Genomic DNA, 20,583 nt, shown 5'->3' on the forward strand with positions numbered 1-20,583 from the left:
CCTAGCGTAGCTGTATTCTGGGCCGCTACACGCACAGCTCGGCAGCAAAGGCCAGCTAAGAAATCCTCTCTCAGAGAGAAAGAGGGTTTTCCTCCTCCAAGGAGGAGGAACTTGTTAAATTAGGCTACCAAGCAGCCACGCGTGGGCACGTCCCACGCCCGGTGGTTTTCACACTCACCACCGTGCGTTTCTCTTTGGTTGTACAAAAATCATTTCAATTCCCTGCTTTATTGGATTCTCTTTCGGCAGCCACGCTCTCACGTTACCTTTAATAAAATGACGGACTCGGGGATGACTCCCAGGCTGCCGAGCGTTGCGGTGTCGTCGCTCAGTATCTTCCCGTCGATCGACAAATTCTGGTCGAAGGGAGCAACTGAAAATGCATGCATGATCTGTGCCAACACAATGAGACACGCTGATTTTGTGCGGAGGGAAGAGAAACCATACCGCTGAGCTACGCAAAAACAGCACGTTTAGAAGAGCAACACGCACCTTGCGACGCCCCGTGGGATTTTTATACTCTTCCCCCCCGTCCCCTCCCAGCCACGCGCTCCTCATTTTGTGTTTTCTTACTGCAGACGACTCGTTCTTTGGAGGAAAAACACCTTACCTGTATTTTCAGCTCCTTCAGTGTTTGATTAGCAGAAACAAGCAGCGCTTTCTCCCCTCTGACTTTCCGGTGCCGGGTGCTTCGCCTGATGCCTTGCTTTTGGTACGTGACGTAGCTCTGGTGCGAGATCTTCTGGCGCTTTGCACCACCGTTGGTCTAGAAACAAGAGGCAAAAACCAGGAGCTTGAGTCTGGGATCAGCGGGAAATACAACCTCCCTGTACCCCGGACTGCGCTTTGGGAGAGTTGGTCATGCGAGGGAAGGCGCGAAGCGTTGAAAAGCCCCTTGGAACGCGAACCGCCGCATGCACGTATCAAGAGGACTGGAGGACTTGCCTCGAAACCTCGGTTCCTGCTTCTAGCGCTAGCGTGGGGTGGGTGCACAGCCAAGCATACGAGTCACCATCCCTGTTTGATCTCTCCAAAACCAAAGCGATGGTGCGGTATGACCATTAAAATGACAATTTAAGACTGTTGGTTTTGCCTGCTAGCGGTAAACAGAGGAGGGCGGCTATCCCATCATGCTGACTCGAGAGGACGATGCAAAAACCAAGTAACCTGGCAGTATTTTTGATCTCTACCTGGTTAAAATCTGGGTCTTGTTCCCCCTCTGGCTTGTTTTCCTCCCTTTCCTCTTCAGCTTCTGAGCTGCTCACGTTCAGCTCTGGAGCAGCATCCTTCATTACCTGAAGTCATAAAAATCATTCTCCATAACTAACCCGACAGCATCAACCCAGACTGCCACATCACGGCAAAGAGCTTGCAGAGACCTCCAGGATGCCACCTCGGCGCAAGGAACGGAGGCAGAGCAGGAACCACCCAGGGATCTGCTCCGCGTGCTCTGCAAAGTCTTCTCCACCCCTCCCCAGCTGCATCAAACCACGGGGGGATTCGACTCAGGAGAACAAGCTTCTCTCTTGAATTGCAGGTGCTTCCTGTGGTTCAGGACCTACCCTCCTCTCTAGGCAAAGGGAAAGTCTCCAGGGGCCTGGACTGATTTCTTTCCCATTAGCTGGCTGCTTCTCTGGTTCATTTAAGTGTATTATGAAAGCCCTAACATGGAGAAAGGAATATTATCTGTAAATTAGACACTTATCCATCCCTGCAGCAGACCGATGGAGGCACTCAGCACCATTATTTATGGGTCTGGAGGTTGTAAGTAAATGAAATCTAAATAATTTATACAAGCATATAAATAAAAAGGACATTCAGTTCTGAATAAGTCACTCCAGGAGGTGGGGATCTGCCGGACGTGAATTCACATCCACGCTTCGGCTGGAGCTGGGGTTTGCAGGAGCCCAGGAGACGGGCGTGCACTCCATCCTGGACGCCTGTGAGCTCGCTTCTCCCTCTATGTATTTGCAATTAACGATGCAACCCCAGCTCCCAAACATCCAGCACCAACCGCAGCCTCCCCAGAGCCCTCCGGATTCCAGCAGTGCCGCTCTACACCGATTTTGTACGGCCGTGACTTCCCTCCCGCAGCCGAAGGAGGTACCCGGGGGTCGCAGAGGGGGGGAAAGAGCAGGGGCGACGGGATGGGAAACGCTCCCTGACTTTGCAAATCAAAACCAGCAGCAGGGAAGGAAGCAGCAGCTTCGAGCACCACCGTCCGCAACCCTCGCTGGCAGTGCTGCCGCGCTGCTGGCAGGCGTTATTGCTGCTTCGCATCTCGCCGAGCCTGCCCTGTTAATGAGGGATCTCGCAGGCGAGCTCTCGCCCCCTCTCTCCAACTCCAGCTGCTCAGCAAAGAATAGCTGCCTGTTTTTCTGCCAGCCCCACGTGTGAGCGCAGTTCTGTCCAGCACCAGGAAAAAAAAAAACAAACCAAAACCCCCAAACGCACAGCCCTCCTCTGCACCAGAGCCAGGATACAGCCCCAGGATTCAGCCTTGAGTCAGGCTGAAAGCCTGTAGCTATGGCTCAAGATGTGCTGCATGCTCTGCATCTCACAACCGAGGCAGAAACCCGCCCAGGCTCCGGCGCCCTGCAGATCTCCAGGCTCCGGCTCCTCCCTTAGATCGGGAGGGAGGTGGAAATCAATGAGAAGCATAAAAAAACCAACCCCACGCTGCAAAGATGCAGGGAACATCTTTGAGTTTGCCCACGAGCCTTGGTTTCCCCCTTAAAGCATAAAACAAGCCCTAAGGAGGACTGACTTAACCAGCTTTCAGGTACCTGTAAAGCCAATTCTACACCTGATACTGATCCCTTAAGACAGCGGTAAAGCAGAGACATAATTCACAGCTTCGGAGGGGATCTGGAAAACCATCTCTAAGTTCACTGCTATTTCATCAGCATGGAGGTTGAAGAGCTTATTTCTATCTAGGAATAAATGTCACTTGAGCAACCAAGAAAGTAAATGACAAATATCAGAGGGGGAGGAGAACAGGTAGAGCCTGATTAACACGATTATGAAGACAGAAGTGGTTACAACGTTGCCTAAAATAATCAAAGCTATGAACATCCGTGAAGATGCCTGATAACGCGAAGGGTTCGGTTTGGCAAAAGGAAGCCTCAAGGAGGCCAAATTCTCAGAGCAGCTACAGCCAGAATTCTCCCATTTGCTATTTTTGCCAAAGCGATCGCTTCCACGGGTCGCGGAGCTGGGTGCTTTTTGCCCGCAGAGAGCAGCCCTGCCCACCGCCACCGGCCAGCCGGCATCCCCCCCAGCAGGTCCCAACCCCGCGGGGCCGCGGCAGGCTGCGACGGCCGGCTCGCCGCCGCCTTCGGATCGTTATTTGGGTACTCGGTGCAGTTTCCGTGAAGGGAAACGGAGCCAGGATGAGCAAGGACCGAGGGAGAGAGCCCGTACCTTTTTGTTATCCACCACTTTGTGGATGTAGATGGTTGCTTGGGTGTACTCACGCAAGTCCCGCTGCTGTTGGCACAACAGCCCTTCTCTGCACTCTGGACAGAGTTCTGGGAAGGCACAAAGGAAAAACGCATTTAATTGCTTCTGCTCCTTGGAGGCACCTGCCCGATGCCTCTCACCACCGACCCGGAGAGGATCACATAACCAGGGGCACTGCCAAGCTCCGCGTTTACCACTGATCCCCTCAGATCTGAACCTTTATCCAAAAAAGAGCCATTTACCAGGGAGCCTACACCAATTAGCAAAATGACAGAGCACAGACGGTGGGTAAAAATTCACTCACGGGGCTCAGAGGTGTAAAGTGCGCTCTCAGGGTCTGCCCCGGCAGCCTGCGTTCGGGTGATTTTGATGACGTGATCCACGACGAAGAGTTTTTGAATCCTCTCCCACTCGCTGGGCCATATTAGAGCTATACTGTGCAAAGGAACAAGAACGTGCTTTATGACATGGAAAAGCCAAGCCCTGCATTCCTGAACAGCCTCCCCTTTTCTTTTCAGTCTGTTAATAAAAGAAATGCTGCAAAATCAATCTGTAACTCCAGCTACACGGGAGGGTCTGTACGCCCAAGATAAGGGCAACAGTAGCGTGTTATTAGTGACGCTGTTATGCTCCAGTCACGCTGGAGGGAGGACGGAGGAGGAGAGTGGAAGATCTGCTACTTTTAGTTCTGCATCATTGCAGAAGCAACGCTACGGAGCATGAACTCCAGCCCAGCGTCCAGCGCTCCAGGGGCAAGTCTCACGGAAAGCAAATCATAAGGAAGCCGGATGTTTCGACGCCCCAGTCAAATTCAGGGTAGTTTATTGTTAGAAACTAGCCAAGCTGAAGTAAGCTCTCTCTCTTCCTGACCCAGCATCCTCTGACAACATAGGCCTTTCCTTACATGAAGGCTAAGGTGGGCCTGAAAAAGTGACTGTTAATTTTGTTCGCAGGAAAGCATTTGCTCCTCGTGTCACTGCAGCTCAGCGAGCCTTCAGGAACGTTCCCCGAGGCTCGTGAGAGCCGAAGGCACCGGGCAAAGGCGGACACGTGAAGAGAAGAAACTCACAGTTTGGAGTCTTCTTTGGTCATGGAAGCGTAGGTGAACATGAGGCCCCCGTGGGGACAGAGGAGAGCGCTGTTCCCTACCGAGGACACGGGGCTGCATCGCGTCGGCCTCCTGCGCGGGCAAAGGGAAGAGGTTTGCGAGCTTGGTTGGGTTATTTCACAAACCCCATGACTCTGCAGGCAGCCACGAAGAAGTCACAGGTGAACATTTACAGAAGGCACTCCAGCAAGGAACGTTAAACTACTACTGACGAGGAAATCAGATCGGCGCTCCTGTGCGTTGCAAAATTACTCTATCGAGCGGAGATTTCCATCTCCTACCACCAACAGCCCGTGGAAACAGGACGGAGCGGTGACCTTTGCTTATAGGACACAGCTCCAGACAGATGAAAACAGTAATCAGGTTACCATCTAATCTGACCATCTGGTAAAGACACGGTAAACAAGGAAACTCAGTTTCTTACAGTGTGTTACAACTGATACGAGTCCTGCAAAAATCGGCTTCCTTGTTTCCACAAGGGCAAACCACAGGTAACTACACACCGCACCAGGATTCAAAAGCAAAATCATTATCTGCAGCCCACCCCCCCCCCATTCCAAAAGGCATAAAAAGCACCAAAAACCTCAAGCCGAGTTACCTGACAAATTTCCTCCATTCTTCTACAAAGAACTGCGAAACAATATACAGCTCATCTGTCTCCTGGAGGTGAAAAGAAATTAAAAAAGGGTCTTTTTTAGAAGCAATGGCTGTTCAGCTTTTTCTGCAGCGCTCATTCTCTTAGAGACCTCGGTGTTTTACCATGACAACTCCAGCCGAGTGCGCTGGGAAAGCCAAGTAAAATAATTTGGGATCAAGTACTAAGCACTTACATCACTAATCTCGTGTTTATTACAAAGTTAATTTAGCCTTAGATGCAATTATCTTTAACTCACAGCAGGAAATGGTCATTTCCCCGGAGCAGCACCGTGTTTTCACTCACTGGCTACTCGGGGGCTACAGCAGATGCAGCTCCGGGCCCCCGCGGGCCTGGGGTGAGACAACCCCTACCTGCCTCATTTGCTTCACCCATCAAAATCCCGAAGCTGCTCCCTTTTGGCAGCAGCACCGATTCAAAAACTGCAGCCGTGCACCCTCCTGAGGCAGCGGTTTTAGGATAAAGCGTTGTTTTCCTGTCCCAACTGATCTGCCATTAGATAGTCTGCTCCTCGACAAGAAACCACCCAGATCCTGAGAGCTGGGTGACAAAGTCACTTCCCTGCTCACCCGTCCTCACCACTTTCCCTAACGCAGATTTTGGGGCTCACTCCATTTTTCTGCAGGAAAATTCAGCACACCATAGGAATACATATATTTTTTTAATCTCCCTTGATCTCCTCTAGATTAAACCGCTCCGCTTATTTTCTTCCCCAAACCTCAACTGTTTTGGATGAGGAATTTTCACAAAGCTCCTTTTTATCATGCTCCCTTGCAAAATCCAAAGAGAGTGGAGGACGTAGCCTAGCTGCCTGGAGACACCCTTGTATTTTGAGCTGACCCACAGTGATGGGCTCCAGCTTTCCATCACCTACTCTAGCCACAAAAGCAGACCTAACCAGACACTACCCTTAAATACCGCTGGCAGGACCTGGCAGCTCTCCCGCTCAGCACAGAGCGTTTCCCATTTAAACCCTTTAGGGGCTCCCCGGTTCTGAGACACGGATCCGTGCTGACCTCAATATTTATTCGCGTCTGGAGAAGGCACCCGAGAGCAGCAGGCTGCCCTCACACGTAGCAGCGACCGCGGCAGGCACCTGCCAAAGCAGCTTGGCAGGGTCCGAGAGTCAATCGCTAATCAGCGCCGCGAGACGTCCAGGAGCCAAGGCGTGGTGCCAACAGCTTGTGCCATTTCTTTTCAGCCACTTCGAAGCCCCAAGAAAGTCCTGGAGAGCTGCAGGCTCGTACCGGGGAGAAGCCGGTACGAGAGCTCTTGCAGGACCATCGCTCCTATTTCCAGGACTTTAGTGTTTAGGGGAGCTCCCCCTGAGCTCTCGGGATGCAGGAGGATGCTGGAGCATGCAGGAATTTTGACTGACCGGGGAAAAAAATCCTGGCCTGGATGGGAAGGCAGACGGAGGGCGGTGTAAAGCCGCCTCCACCAGCACAGCTACACCTTTTCAGTCCTTCTAGGGACGGATGTAACCGCAGCAGCAATACTGCTGCTGCTTATCTAGCTGACTCCGGGCCAGCGACAGCTATGTTGGCACACGAGCCATTCTCGTGTATCTTTAGCAGGGCTTCGCGCCAGCACGGCTAATCGGGGGAAATCACACCTCGGCACAACACAGCGGTGTGAGCTCCGCTGGCACAGGCTTCCCAGCGCAGGCACGGTCTCGCTCGGACCGGCCGAGCGGTTATCAGGCAATCCTCTCTCTTGCAGGTGAAATAAGATTTCAGAGGGGGATAAAAGCTAATAAAACCCTCCCCCAAGCCCCGCTACATTCCCCCCCTTGCACTCCTCCCCATACCTGAGGCCAGCTGCCCAGGCAAGGTCTGCACTTATCATGAAACAGGTTCTGGAGAGAAGTCTTCTGCTCGCTGGCCATCATCTTATGCAGAGCTTCGTTTTCCTCCCCTTCACGCTCCAAAATCTGCATGAAACAGTTAATTAGACCACAGCTTCAGCTCCTGGCTGCTCTTCAAAGGTGACGTTACTTTCCTGCACTGCGCTGGGTCATATTAAAAAGAAAACCAGAAATACAACCGTGTATTTACAGTCAACAAAAGCGCAACGTTATTTGGCAAATACCTTGCACTGGGAACAGCACTCTCTGTTATTTGGGAATTCAGGGGCCTTTGGAAAATATTGCTTGAGTTTCTCCCAGGCTTCCTTTGAAACTACCCTCCGTTCGTTTTCGGATATGCACAGGTCACCTGCAGAGAGAGCCGAGAGAAGGGCTTTGTTCTTGACGCACTCGGCGATGTTTTGCAGCCCTAACTAGATTTACGAGATTACGGGGTATAAATGTGGGGGAAGATATTCACGCACTTATCAGCCAACACCATGTCAGCAAAAAAGAGCGCAACCAATACACAAAGTCACCTTCAACTTCTTTATCATTTCCTTGTTTAAACATGAAAAAAATAATATGACTTTAATTCATAAAAATGTCCTTTAGATTTCAAAGCTCACAAACCCAGGCAGCTGATCAAATACAAGCGGCGGTAACGAGATGCTCAGAAAAGCACGGACAAGCCAAAGAGGGCACAGGGCTACTGTCTTCTGATCTTGGCTGTCCACAGCCATGTTTTTATGGCGACTCCATTTACCAAGCTGCAGACTAACCCCGTGCCCCAGGAAACAGGAGCCAGGTACTTTCCGCACCCTTGAAAACCAAAACTACTGCTGTATAATCTCAGACGGCTTCACGTGCCTTACCCAAGCACCTCAGGATCTGCAAAGGACAGATTTCGCCCCCTAGATCTGCTCTAGGGAAGAACTGGGGTGCGAAGAGACGAAGCAAGGTTTACCAGCTATCCCCCAGACGACTTGCCCGCTGTATTATTTATCCTGATGCTCAAGTAGCTCAAAAAAAACCCCCCGAAGAAGAGTTTAGCATGAGGCATTTGTGCTTGTCATTTTAGCGACAGAAGCAGCAGAAAGGTCACGCTCGCGCATTTGGACACCCTGTGTACGCACGGCCAGCGGACAAACAAGGCTTGGAACAAAACCAAAAGCGGAGAAGGCGAGGGCTCAGGGATCCAACCAGCCACCCGCCTGCAGGCTTGGCGATTGCCGAGGGGAAAACATAACCGCGTCTCCCTACGAGACAGCAGCTGGGAAGTCAAGGCACGGCTGAGCTACACGCAGTCGCAGCGAGAAGTAAGAGGAACGGTCGCTGTAACACCGAGAGGCAAACCGGATTTGGATGCGGCATGGGAATATTCACGCCTCAACATGGATTTCACCAGCAAGAGGGAAGGAAAACAGCAACCACGAAGTCGCGGCGCTGAGCGGCGTCCAGCAAAGGGCACGAATCCTTATTATCTGCTTTTCTATAGCCTGAAGAGCTACAGAAAGAAGCCAGGGAGAAAAGGCTCCCTCCTCCCCACTCTCCAGTAGCTCTTTAACATTACAAGCAGCTCCTCAGCCCACGGACCCGCCAGCCTTCCTCGCCCCAGCCAAGCCTGGATTTCTGCCAGCCCCGAAAGGAAAAAATAGCAACGCTCCCCTCCTGCTTTTCCTCTAATAAACAAAGGTCGGGCTGGACCTTTGGCACTCGGCCACTTCTTCTTCATCAAACATGACCAAGTGGACCAGCTTTATCATATGAGTAGGCAGGACCAAGCTGCTTTCCAGAGCCAGCAAGGATGGGGGGAAAAAAACCTGAGCTTGTACAAATAAGTGCCTTGACACCACGTGATTAATGAAAACAATTACCACGCTGTTGAGTAAAAGAGGTGGAAAAATCAGATCTGGGTGTGTGGGGAACAACTGCTTTGCCATCTGGAAGAAGATGATCCTAACCACTGCTGACCCTGCTTCCCCCTCCCGCGGTCCAGGGAGGTGTTTTGGGCACGGATCAAAGAAGCCTTAATGCAGTATCTGGAAAAAATTATTCGCTGGTGTCGGGCAGCTACCGGGGAGCAAGAAATTGCAGCAAAAGATGCAAAGGGACTTCTTAAGGGAAGGCCCGGGTGGCATTTCTGGAGGCCAGCCAGACCTCACAGATAAAGCACTGGCTTTTCCAGAGCCTACCATGAAGGCAGGAACTTCCTCCACGGCAAAATGAAGGCTGTAGGGCCGAGACTACAGATTTGCTGATACGCTCCAGCGGGAAATTTTAACAGGTGGAAAGGTTGTTTTCCACGAGTACTCAGAGGTTTGCTCCGGATGATGAAATCTGACCTGCCAGCGGCCACCATATTTAATAATATTCATTCTGATATGACCCAAAGTCACAGATCAACCAGCGACTTACCAGCATAATATTTTCAAAGGCCTATTTGCCTATTTTTATGATGCCTGGCTACATTAAACGTTTCATCACCACGCTGCATGCTTTTCATTTAACAGCAGCAGCCTCGCGGCAACGGGAAATACAGCATTAAAAGCTCTAAAAAACAGCTAACGCCGTGACAAAGTGCTTAAACACTCTGCTTTAAAATGAGCCTTTATCAAGCCATTACTCCACATCCTTGATTAGCCTTGATGACAGGAGGCGTGTTGCTAATCTATGGCATGTTTCTTTCTTACTAAGAACAAGATCGAGCATCCCTGGCAGGGAAATTGATGCCTCCAAACAGGAGCTTACTAGAACAGAGTTATGTCTGGGAGCGACATACAAGCTAAAAAAAAAAAAAGGTGAGATTTAAACAACAGCGTAGCCAAGGATGTAGTTAACGAACCGTCACTTAGCAAAACAACTAACATCGGGCAAAGCGTTATGTAAACAGACACCAAAGCACAGCAGGTCGGTAAATCGATACCCTTCGCAGTGCCTCTGCTCGCAGGTAAGCCTGCAGTTGTTCGGTAAGTGCTCCTGTTTTAATGTAAACCGAGAGAATAAATGGATACTCTCAGCTCCCACCTGGACTGACTTACACCCCCGTTTTGCTCCTAACACTTTCAGAGCTTCCAAGAGGCGGCAGATCCTTGGTGCTGCCCTCACGCCGCCACGTCGCCGCGTTAGCGAGAGGAAGAGGTGCTGGCTTCCGCAGCCCGGCATTTCCCGCAGCACCCAGGCTCCGCTGCGCTTACACCCCTTTCGCTGCCTTACAAAACCTGGACTGCAGACTGACAGCGCTCGCAAATAAAGGGTCGCAGTTTGAGTGTCAAGATAGACCAGGCAAATGAGAATTAAGCACATTTCCTCAGTAACTATTCATGTCGGCCTTAGATGGGGCAAAGGCTACAAGGTTAATGTCTTGAGCAGTGGGCAACAACAGATACATTCAGCTCCATCCCCCGTAGAGACTTACCATGTGGGCAAACAATGTCTTCATTAAAATTTAACTCCTCTTCCTCCTCTCTCTTCTCTTCATTTGATTCACCTAATTAAAAAAAAATACAAGAAGATTGCACAGAGTTCCTCTTCCAAGGAAAGGAAAATTCTTTGGGGGAAAGGAGCGCAGTTGCCTTTCAAATGGCAGCAAAACCCTTAACCCAAGGGAAACTTTGGAAGGAAATTTGTTATTCTCAAATGTCTTGGCCTCTGGGCAGGCGGGATTACAGCCTACAGGCCACGTAGGAGTGCTTTGAAGCGCTTTGAACTGTGTGGAGCACAAGCCGGTCCTTTGTGAGATTACAAAGGACGCATTTGTTACAGCTAAAACGCCACAGGGGTTCAACTGCTCCCAAAGATCTCGGAGTTTAACCTAAACACAAGTCCTGGTAAGAGTGCAGGGAGCAGAAACCTTCCTGGCAAAAATATTAGTCCACTCTTTGCCTTGAGGATACTGATCTAAAACAGATGCTGCCTGACAAACTAAGGGGAGCCTGCCAGGGGTTTGACAAACCCCACATTAATGTATAAATTATAGTTAAGAACCATAGACAGAAGCGCTGGCCACTGAACTGGAGCGTCATAAACACAATAATGGATTAGTAAGAGTCTCTAACGACCTGCCTAACGAGTTGGCTTGTGAGCAATCCAAGCTGTACTACTGCGAGCTGCAACCTGTTGTGAAACCGAGGTTGCCACCGATGAATGAGGAGTGGTAACTCAGCAGAGAAGTGCCCCTTTCTCAATGAAGCAGCACCAGCTCACGGATATTACCAGGAAGGCTGCGGTATCTAGTGTTTTCAGAGCCTTCAGCCAGCCCGAGATCAATGCCATTAGCGGATTGTCTCTGCTTTCCTTCAAACAAGGTTCTTGCCCTCAGTTATGAAACAAAAAGCTCAACAAAATATCCTATTTCCAAATGTTTAAAGAGCACAAGCCAAATAAAAAAAACCCCCATCTATTCTCACAGACTCATGGACATAGAAAAGAGTCCAATTCGTGATTTTTTTTTCCCTAGGCTGTGTTTTGCCAGAGCTGCTTTACCAGCTGCGCTGTTTCACTCACAGACCTTTGCAATAAACATCTTCATCCCTTCGCCAAGGTGATCTTCATGTTTCTTCCTCCCCTGTGCTCTCTCATTCAGATAAAAGCAGATGAAAAGATCACGTGTAGGGGGCAGTAATTTTACACAGCCTTGCGAAACTACTTATTACCTCATCTTCTTCTCTGGGCATGACGACCACCCAGCAGTTTTGAAGCTTATCATATAAAAAGCTCCATAAATGAAGGAGTTTTTTTACTTGATTTATTATCTTTCCCTCCCTACTCATACAAGGGAAACAAAACAGCTACAGGAACACCTGATGTGTCTTTTGTTAGGAGGTATCAGTCAGAGCTGGTGGGCCTCTACAAGCAGCAGAACTACCTTTGTTTTGCGCATTTCCATTCATTTTTCCATTACTGTGCTCTGCGTCTTCGTCTTGCTCATTTAATTGCTCCAGAGCCAACTGACGCCAGCTCCGCAAGGACGCCTTTCCAACCCAAAACCCATCATTCCTGCAGAGAGAGAACAGTGTCGGCAACGCAAATCATAACTCCGGTCTCCTTCGGAGCCCAGACAGTAAAATCTTTAGGAAAAGCTATTTAAGCACTTCTAAAAAATCTCTGACAGCGTTTGAAAGCGTCGGGACTTACGTACCCCTTGACTGTTATCTTCAGCAAGTTCGTAACAGTTTTGTAGTCTTCATTTAACTGGTTTTTCAGTCGCAGGATTCGACACCTTTCTACCACGCAGTCCTTGCAAAGTGCTTTGACTGGGGTGGGGGGAGGAAACAACAGTTTATTGCACGTGTGGCTGAGGTTCTCGCTGGTTTGAACACACTCAAGACAGGTATGTACCAACTGTCCTGCCTCATGACTGGAGATTTCACATGTAAATGAGAAGATCCCTGGGGTTCCTGCCAGATCAGGCCACATCTGAAGCTTAAATAAGCGTAAGACGCTTCAGATGAGGTGTGATCCGTTCCGCTAGCTTCGCGGCTCTCCACTGCCAGTATCAACAGTTTGCAATTACAGCTGCGAGCCAGGTCACGCCAACACACAGACATGGGAGTCAAAAGGCACGACGGTTTAGGCATACACAAGAGAAAACCCCTGTATCATGGCAATTTGCAAGCTAAACCCAGAAAAAAAAACCCCTCCTGCAAAGCTACACTAGACCAACAGTGGTGGAAACCCTTCAGCTGGGCATTTATTTTCATCTGGGAGCAAGAGGGTCGCAGGCAGGGAAGCAGGTCGGAGAACACGGCGCATCTGATCCATCCCTCCCAGCCGCACTCAACGAAAAAACCTGCAGGCGATCTTCCAGTTGACTAATAAACGTTGGCCTGCTTTTTTACAAAGGCTGCCTGCGTCACAGCAGTTTCTGCTGGTTGCGTTTCTTCCTTATAAGCTCCTAGCGAGAGTTGAGCTAATTTGGTCTCAGTGGGAGTTACTGAGCTCCTTTGTAAAAGAAACTAAGCCTGGGGCTTGATTAAGGGATGTCCAAAGACCGTAGGGGCTGGGCTGACCCCAAAAATCAAAATGCGCGGCAGATGCGTGCAACACAAGCACACAAGCTAACAGGTACGTGCTTCTGTCGGGCGAGGCGGCTCGGGACAGGCTAGAGGTGAAAGACAATAAGCGACTCTCTTGGCCCGCAGACGTCCGTGCTGCTCCGGAGCGCGGGCTGGTGGCAAGAGGCAGCACAGATCCACACGCTCCACGAAACGCTGCCTGCGCAGGATCCATAGGTGCTGCAGGCACGGAAAGTCATTTTTGAGAGTCTGGGGGGTTGCACGTGCAGGTTTTGTTGTTTTCTAGAACCAACTTCATAAAACCATCCAAATATTATGTTTTCTAACCTAACTGCACCACTGCTTTCTCAGAAGTTCCTCCACGCACAGCTCTTCCTAGACAGAGCAGAACTCAGGTCTGAAACAGACCCTGCAATCAGACTAACTGTCCTTGTTTGAACACTAATGTACTTAAGTGGTATTAAAAATCACCTGGAAATACCGGCAGAGCACAAAAGCGATGCGCAGAAATAAAGTTATGATAATAAAGGATGGGCCAAAATGGGGCTGGGACCAGAACACAGCTCCAAAACACGTTCAGCGCACAGGAATGTGCTTTGGAGAGGGCGTTTTCTAGCCCGACACCTTACCGTTCAGCCGCGGCCCTCCTCCGTATCTCCTGTAGAAGAAGTCAGCCACGTACTCTGATATCCTCTTCATAATGGATATTTTATCAGGATGGAGTTTGCCGTGCGAGCACAGGCAGGCTGTGTTGTCTATAGGTTTTGGAGGAGTAGACTCATCCAGCCATTTCTGCAGCCATTCGAGGGAGATGAAGTCGTACGGGGAACCTGGGAGGGGAAAAAACACAGAGAGAAACAAGCCCGTACGCGTCAGCTAACGCACAACGCAGCGGATGGTATTTTATAATTACTCTGATATTCAACGGTACTTTTGAAAATTAACAGGCTATTGCTGTTGATTAAATCTCTGCGGTACAAGTTTTCCAACATCCGATACAGCTTCCCTCATCCAATTCTCATCTCCGCACCGCAGGTTTAGAAGACAGGAGCTACGTGGAATTAAGATGTGCAAGAACAAGCGGTCATTTCGAATTCGTGCAATCAATATGAAAGAGCAGAGCACTCCGACTAGGAAAGGGAGTGCTTTCAGCCTGCTAAACCTTCAGGGGCTTATTGGAGAGTAGTCGAGGAAAGGGGAAGGTTTTCCTATCGTCCATCAAGGGACAGATAAAATATTTAAATTATGATCATACATTAAAGGCTCTCTGTATAACAGAGTGAGCTCATCAGGGTAAAGTGAAATATAAAAGGCAACCGCAGCGAAGAGAGGAGGTCAGCGCTCACCCCGTCCCTTCAGCGCCCACAATTTCTGTGTTATTCTGGGCTGCTCTTACAACTCTGGGCGAGAAACATTCGCACACTGTAAGGTTTACAGTGCAAACGGAAACTTGCTCCAATTTTTTAGAGTGAGCCTGATTTTTTTTGAAACAGAGCAGCAGGCTCGCCCTTGTTTGCTAAGGGAGAAACACCTCCCTCAAAGCCAAGGTTCAGGAGCGGGTCAGCATCTGTAAGAGCAGTGAAATGGCTTTGGGTGAAACCCTTGTATCTCGATACCCAGACCCAGTGTTAATGTGGAAACCCTTCTGTGAGATGATTGGGAAATTGAGAGGAAATTAAACCCATTCTGCTGACACGAGGCAGGCAGCTCTGAAACCGAGGGGAAACATAACCGTTAGTTACATTTATCGAACAAACACAAATCCTTAATGTTTCATGCAAAGGAGCAACAGAGAAGCTAGAGGAAAATACTCTGTCTTCCAGCTTGCACTGGATCTTTGTGAAACTGGGCTTCAAATCCTCTCCTCTCTGCAGGATAAATCAGCAGTATTTTAATCTTACGCAACACCATCAGAGATACACAGCCATGACCTCCTGAGAACTGCAACGCTGTCAGAAATGGTTTGCTAGTTTGGGATAAAAGCTGCCTCCCCCGGAAAGTACGTTTTTCTGGGGCAGGCTACACAAAGCTGGCAGAAAACTCGTCTGCACAGCTGCAGAGAGCGCCCTGAGCTCCTGCGGGATCGGACCCAGAGCAGCACTGAGATAACACTGCCTCCAGCTGTGCTAGCAAGCTGCTGTGCCCAGGACGTGCCCAGCAGCAGGCTGTGGGTGCCCTCAGGGCACTTCAGGTCCTGCCGTCTTCAAACTGGGGCCGAGGAGCTTTACCTGCACTCGTAAAAAACATCTTTTTGAGGTTTATTCCTCTGTTGTGTTAGAAGGCCAAGAGAAAAACTCTTCTGTTTCTGCTAAGGGGGAGAGAAAACACACCGGAGTTGTGCTTGCTGCTCCTATTTAATGGTGACTCACAGCAGATTCATACCTCCACCACAACTTTGATTTAACAGTGACATTTTAGCACCGCTCAGGCTTGCGGGGACTCGGCAAGATGAGATGCGACACCCTCCTGTTCGTGAGTTAAGCACCCGTTGTCTGCAAAGCCGGGTTCATAAATTGAAAAGGCAGACATTTATGGGAGCCATGGAGTCTGCTGTTCGGCTACTCGAGTCTCACTGCCAGTTCTGAACATTGGGCAATGAATATTAAAAGCTAACAATCAAATTGTCTAACGGGCTACGCAATTAAACCGCATTTTGAAGACTTTAATTACAAATGTCCTGGAGTTTTTAGGAGTTGCACACAGTGGAGAGAAATTCCCCACGCTGGATGGACAGAGCAAGTTCCCCTACACTTGTTTTGAAGGAGATGGGAGAGGAAAACAAGGGGGAGGAATAAAAATCCTTGTGCTCAGAATGCTAAGGGGACAAGACACAAGGAGTAGCAGGAAAGGATTAACCCCAGGCCCTCATTGTATGGGCTATGAAGCTTAGATGCTTCGTGGTGCTTCGAAGCACTGGCAGGGATAAACCAAATAATTTTCTGCTGGAGGCCAGGCATTCTTGTGCCGTTACCTGCCGATTAATTTGGATCAACAGCTCCCAAACTTGACGTGAGCTGGGAATCTGAGATGGCCAGTTATTCTGCCTCGATGCTACTAACACTAACGAGACCAGCTGCTCACCAGGCAGAAGAAAATGGTCACAATGCATGGAAGCACACAGGGGACTGACTGACGGGGAAGGAGCAAGAGGGAATTAGCAGTGCCAGAGGCCGTTAGAATGAGCAAAAAAAGGAGAAAAATAGGTTAAGGCAGAAAAACAAGAGAGGGGAAGCAGTTCCTAAGCATGCACACAGCAACAACAGACAGTGATCGCTCTCCTCCTCCAAGCGGGCTGCAGCTAATGCCTTCCAGCGAAGCGTTCAGGCCACAGAAACGAGTTGTGGGTTAGTTACAAAACATTACTAATCTTAACAACGGTCTACTACAAAATACTACCACAATATCTTACAGACCAGCTTCAGCGGGTAACCTTTTGTAGAGCTCCTTCACCTCTTCGTGTTTGATTTTGCCTCTGGCCACGCTCTGTTTGCGCATCTCGGCCATTTCGTTGCACCACTCCTCAAACTTGCAGTTATCGCGCTCTACCAGCTCCTGCAGGAAAGCTGTGGGGAAAGAAGAAAAAGCAGTCATTTCAAGGTAAAATGCTAATTATGTTAATTATCCCTGCGATCAGTTATCTGGGGATAACAAGCAAGCCTAAAAATTCCCCCATGCAGCTACTGATGTACAAGGTCTTTCCGAAAGCCAAGTGCCTGGACGTCGCTCTCTCCAATATTTACGGTGGCAAATGATTAAATGCAACTATCCTGCGCAGCACAACAGCAAGAAAATAATTTACTCGGTGTCGGTTGCTGCGTTAAGAGAAATCCTTTGCTTGCTAACAAGGCTACGCCGAGCGCTGGCAGTCGCGCAAAGTGCAACGGGGTTTGGCGAGAGGCTGCAGAGCCAGAGCACAGCAGGTCGCTTTGCTGCCTGCTTCAATCCCGCCCTGCTCTTCCTCTCGCTCCAGCCATTTCTCTGCCTCCCACCGAGAGCAGCTCCTCTCTGCTGCCAAGGACCCGTCATTCCCAGGGCAGAAGCAAGAGCTTCTCGCCCTACTGCTACACCTGAAGCCTGTCCCGACACGCAGCCACACAGGCACGCGTGATCTCAGCGAGAGGGGTCGAGCACGATGCGAACCCAGAGGCAAAAAGCTCTGAGGAGGTGGGAGATAAGCTGGAGCAGATCCTGGCGTCAACAGAAAGGTGAGGGAAACGGGAATTTTTGCTGTTGCCGATGGAAAAAAAAACAAAAGGCAAGCACAGCAAACCTCAGCAGGGGAAAAAAAAAGAAGATAAAACACTTTCCTTGCAGGGCTGGTGTAAGGGAAGGGGAAAGCACTGCTTATCTGAAGCCCCTCCTATTCAGAAGTATTCTGAAAAGCTAAAATATTTCCAGAAAGGTTAACACTCATGCAGCCAGAGAGCTCAATATCCATCTTGGGAGAACACTCAGTATTAAAGACCAACCAGCTTGACCCCCTCGAGGCTAGAGCCAAGTTATGTCTCTCCACCATCCTGGAAAAGCCGCTTTTAACAGCATCAAAGCAAAATGCCTCAAATTTACAGTTGCATGAAACCTCCCCGCAACCGCACGGCTCGACTGCTGCCCTTCGCTCCCTGTTCCCTGGCAGGCTTCCACGTGAAACAAAGGCAACCGCGGGGCCGCGCAGGAATTTGGAGCTGGGTGGAGAGACTTTTGCCGAGTTATTGTTTTGGGCAGAGGGGTAGGATGAAAGGCAGCGCAAGAGGGCTCAGGAAACAGACTGAAAGCGCAGATCTGAGGCAGGAGTTAGCACTGATTCCCCAAGCTGCGTGGCTCGGAGGGTGGGTTTTAGCAGTGGTGGGGCTGGAAAAGGTTTGGCGCCGTTATTAGGTGGGGGAAAAGCTCTACGAGCGACCCCCTCCGCACCCAGGTAGCCTGAATAAAGAGCAGAGGTCCAAAGGGGACATGCCACCTCCACTCTCCTCGCTTCGCAGAAGAGGGAAGAAGGTAGAACTCACCCCCATCCCCATCAGCACCAGGGGCCTAATTAATCTTTCCAATCAAGTAGCACACAAACACGAAGCATCATTAAATCCACAGGCCAAACCTACAGGGATTTCTGCCACCCCCAGTAATTCTAAAGCGAGACACGAACACGCTCATACAAACCCCCTGTTAAGGGCTTGCATCCTCTGATTTTTTCATGCCATTTATTCTCAATATGGCAAAGATTAAGCACTCGCAGAAGAAACCTGACATCTGTCAGGATTATTCACCTCCAGCACAGTACATGCGCCACCAATAGCATTTATCCACGCTGTTCTCCTTCACCTTCAGGAACCCGAGCGGCTCCTGCGGGATCGCGGTTGCAAATCCCAATGCTCCCGCCGCCGCATGCGGCTCCCAGTGGGATGACCTCCTCCTAACCCCTTCGCACCTCGCCTCGCTGGTTAAGACGGCAAGGTCTGAGTGGGCATGGGGGTGGGATCATCAGGCTAATATTATTTAGGTGCTAGTAAAGCCTGGGGGTTTCACCAGTCAGGACGCTGAGTTGCCATAGGGCACCTTTGGGGGCTCACGGACAGCGGTCACAGAAGCGGCTTTGAGCAAAACCCCGACTCCTGGCCCGTCTGGAGCATCACAAGGCAAGACGGAGGCCAGGAGAGTCAAAGCTCACTTACCTGGTACTTCGACCGTCAGAGATTTCTCCCGGGTTTGCAGCCTGTATACCAGCATGTAAGCATTGCGCGAGCAGTGAGTCCCTTTCCCACACTTCGGTTTACGAGTCTGGGATTTAGAAGGTTCCGCTGCGGTACAGAAGGCAAAACATAATGAACACACAAGCTCGCTTACTGATTCTCCATTAACGGGATGAGTTTGCCACCTAGCCGGCTTCCCTCTCTCTGCTACGCTCTGCCAGGCCTCGTTTTGCCAAGCACTTAGCATGAGCCAAAACTGTGTCCCAAAGCAGGACCCAAATCCCTCCAGCATTTCTGGAGGCAGGGTAATTCAAAGGGTCTAAAATTAGGAGCCTGCTCTGAACCGCCCTCTAAAGAGCCTTTCTTCTCTCCCCAGTAAAACCTCACAGAGCCAAAAGCAGCTCTTGCAAAAACATCCTTTCTCCCCTCTGCCTCTTGTTCTGGTGTCCTGACACCAAAGAACAGAGTCAAATCCTCAGGGAAGAAAATCTTATTTACAGGTGATTGCCTATGTGAAAAAAACCACGGGCCCTTCTCTGGGGTAACAAAGCTCCTATGGAGCAAAGAGCCGCGAAAACAGTCACTTCAGAGCAGCTGGTGGTGTGATATAAACTCACGGTGCCAGGGCTGCCATTTACAGATGGACTCCAGGCAAGGAAAACACACCTATCTACAGCTACAGCTTCAAAAACCAAAAATTAACCAGTTTTTTTATTTAAAAAACCTATAAAGGAACAACCCTCCACAGGTCAAACTCTAAATGGAACACTGACATATTAAGTGTCGGTCTTTCCCAAATTCTGCAAAAATTCACGTGCCTCTCCCACCACACCATCCAGGGGATTTCCTAGACACTCTTTATTTGCATTTTCCCCAAATACTTTCTAAATCGTTCCCATCTGCGTGGCCAGGCCACAGGACCCTCCCCTCAGCAGACCTCTGCTTTACGCTACCGACCTCCTCCTGCTGTTCAAACGCTGCTGTGTTTGTAACAAAGAGGAGTCTCAGTTTTGCTTGGGTAGGCAAATAACATCAACACTCGATAAAAATATTAAGGCTCCCCGCCCGCAGAGGCTTCTAAACACGCTTTATTTATATCCTTCAAGCAGCTTTGTGTTTCAGCAAGAATACTTACTTACGGTTAAGCATAAACCTTTACAAGACTGAGGCCACAGCGATTTATTTGCATCTTATTTTGCTATGCTGGGTAACTCGGGAGGTTAAAAAGAAAGGCTGAGCAGCTCTTATTTCCTTTTAGGGCTTATTTTTCTATCTTACACCACTAGATGTCTAGCCAGCTTCACAATTTGGTTGCAAGCAAGCAGTAGTCAAACATTAACAGGATGATAAAGCTGCTCTGGTGGCAGCCAGCGTTCATGTACGTCGTGATGAAACGCAAGAAGGTGTTTACTAGCAAGAGAGCTGAAAAATAAAGCAGCACCGTGCAGATGCACGTGCAGAAGGAAATGGGAGAGGGAAGCTAGTGCCCCACGCCTGCTCAAGGCCGCGCGCAGGCTGCTGTGGCTTTACAGCCAAGGGAGCAAATCGATCTGAGGGTGGCTTTTCATTAAGCTGTTATTTAAGGATGCTTTAAAGAAAAGCAACTTTTCATAAAGTCCAACTGCAGCAAAGCACAAGCTTCCTGGAGGGCTGGTGCTTCTGGAAATGGATTGTTTGCCTGATAAATGAAATTTCCAGCATTAACTTCCCCATTTCCCAACACTGCAAAGCATCCTGCACTAAGGAACGCCAAGCAACTGCAAATCCGAGCACTCAAAATGCCAATTTAATGCTGAACCACTCCTGTATAT

At 49.7% G+C, this 20,583-nt stretch overlaps 1 protein-coding gene across 3 annotated transcripts in view; it reads right to left on the reverse strand.

Annotated features, from left to right (window-relative positions):
* USP48 (ubiquitin specific peptidase 48) overlaps positions 1-20,583 on the reverse strand; it is a 30,224-nt gene that overhangs the window by 2,390 nt on the left and 7,251 nt on the right. For 2 of the 3 annotated variants that reach the window (XM_064470440.1, XM_064470438.1), the window contains exons 10-24: positions 18,755-18,880; positions 16,502-16,651; positions 13,718-13,918; positions 12,212-12,326; positions 11,939-12,069; positions 10,490-10,561; positions 7,317-7,441; positions 7,036-7,158; positions 5,169-5,230; positions 4,532-4,642; positions 3,767-3,897; positions 3,424-3,530; positions 1,191-1,295; positions 611-766; positions 267-392 (exon numbers count right to left, since the gene is read on the reverse strand). In XM_064470440.1, the coding sequence (XP_064326510.1) occupies positions 267-392; positions 611-766; positions 1,191-1,295; positions 3,424-3,530; positions 3,767-3,897; positions 4,532-4,642; positions 5,169-5,230; positions 7,036-7,158; positions 7,317-7,441; positions 10,490-10,561; positions 11,939-12,069; positions 12,212-12,326; positions 13,718-13,918; positions 16,502-16,651; positions 18,755-18,880 (1,841 nt within the window). The remainder of the gene's footprint in view (positions 1-266; positions 393-610; positions 767-1,190; positions 1,296-3,423; positions 3,531-3,766; positions 3,898-4,531; positions 4,643-5,168; positions 5,231-7,035; positions 7,159-7,316; positions 7,442-10,489; positions 10,562-11,938; positions 12,070-12,211; positions 12,327-13,717; positions 13,919-16,501; positions 16,652-18,754; positions 18,881-20,583) is intronic. The other variant, XM_064470441.1, reaches the window with a different exon arrangement.

Source organism: Phalacrocorax carbo, chromosome 20 (genome assembly GCF_963921805.1).
Source record: "Phalacrocorax carbo chromosome 20, bPhaCar2.1, whole genome shotgun sequence".
In the NCBI taxonomy this organism is placed as follows: Eukaryota; Metazoa; Chordata; class Aves; order Suliformes; family Phalacrocoracidae; genus Phalacrocorax; species Phalacrocorax carbo.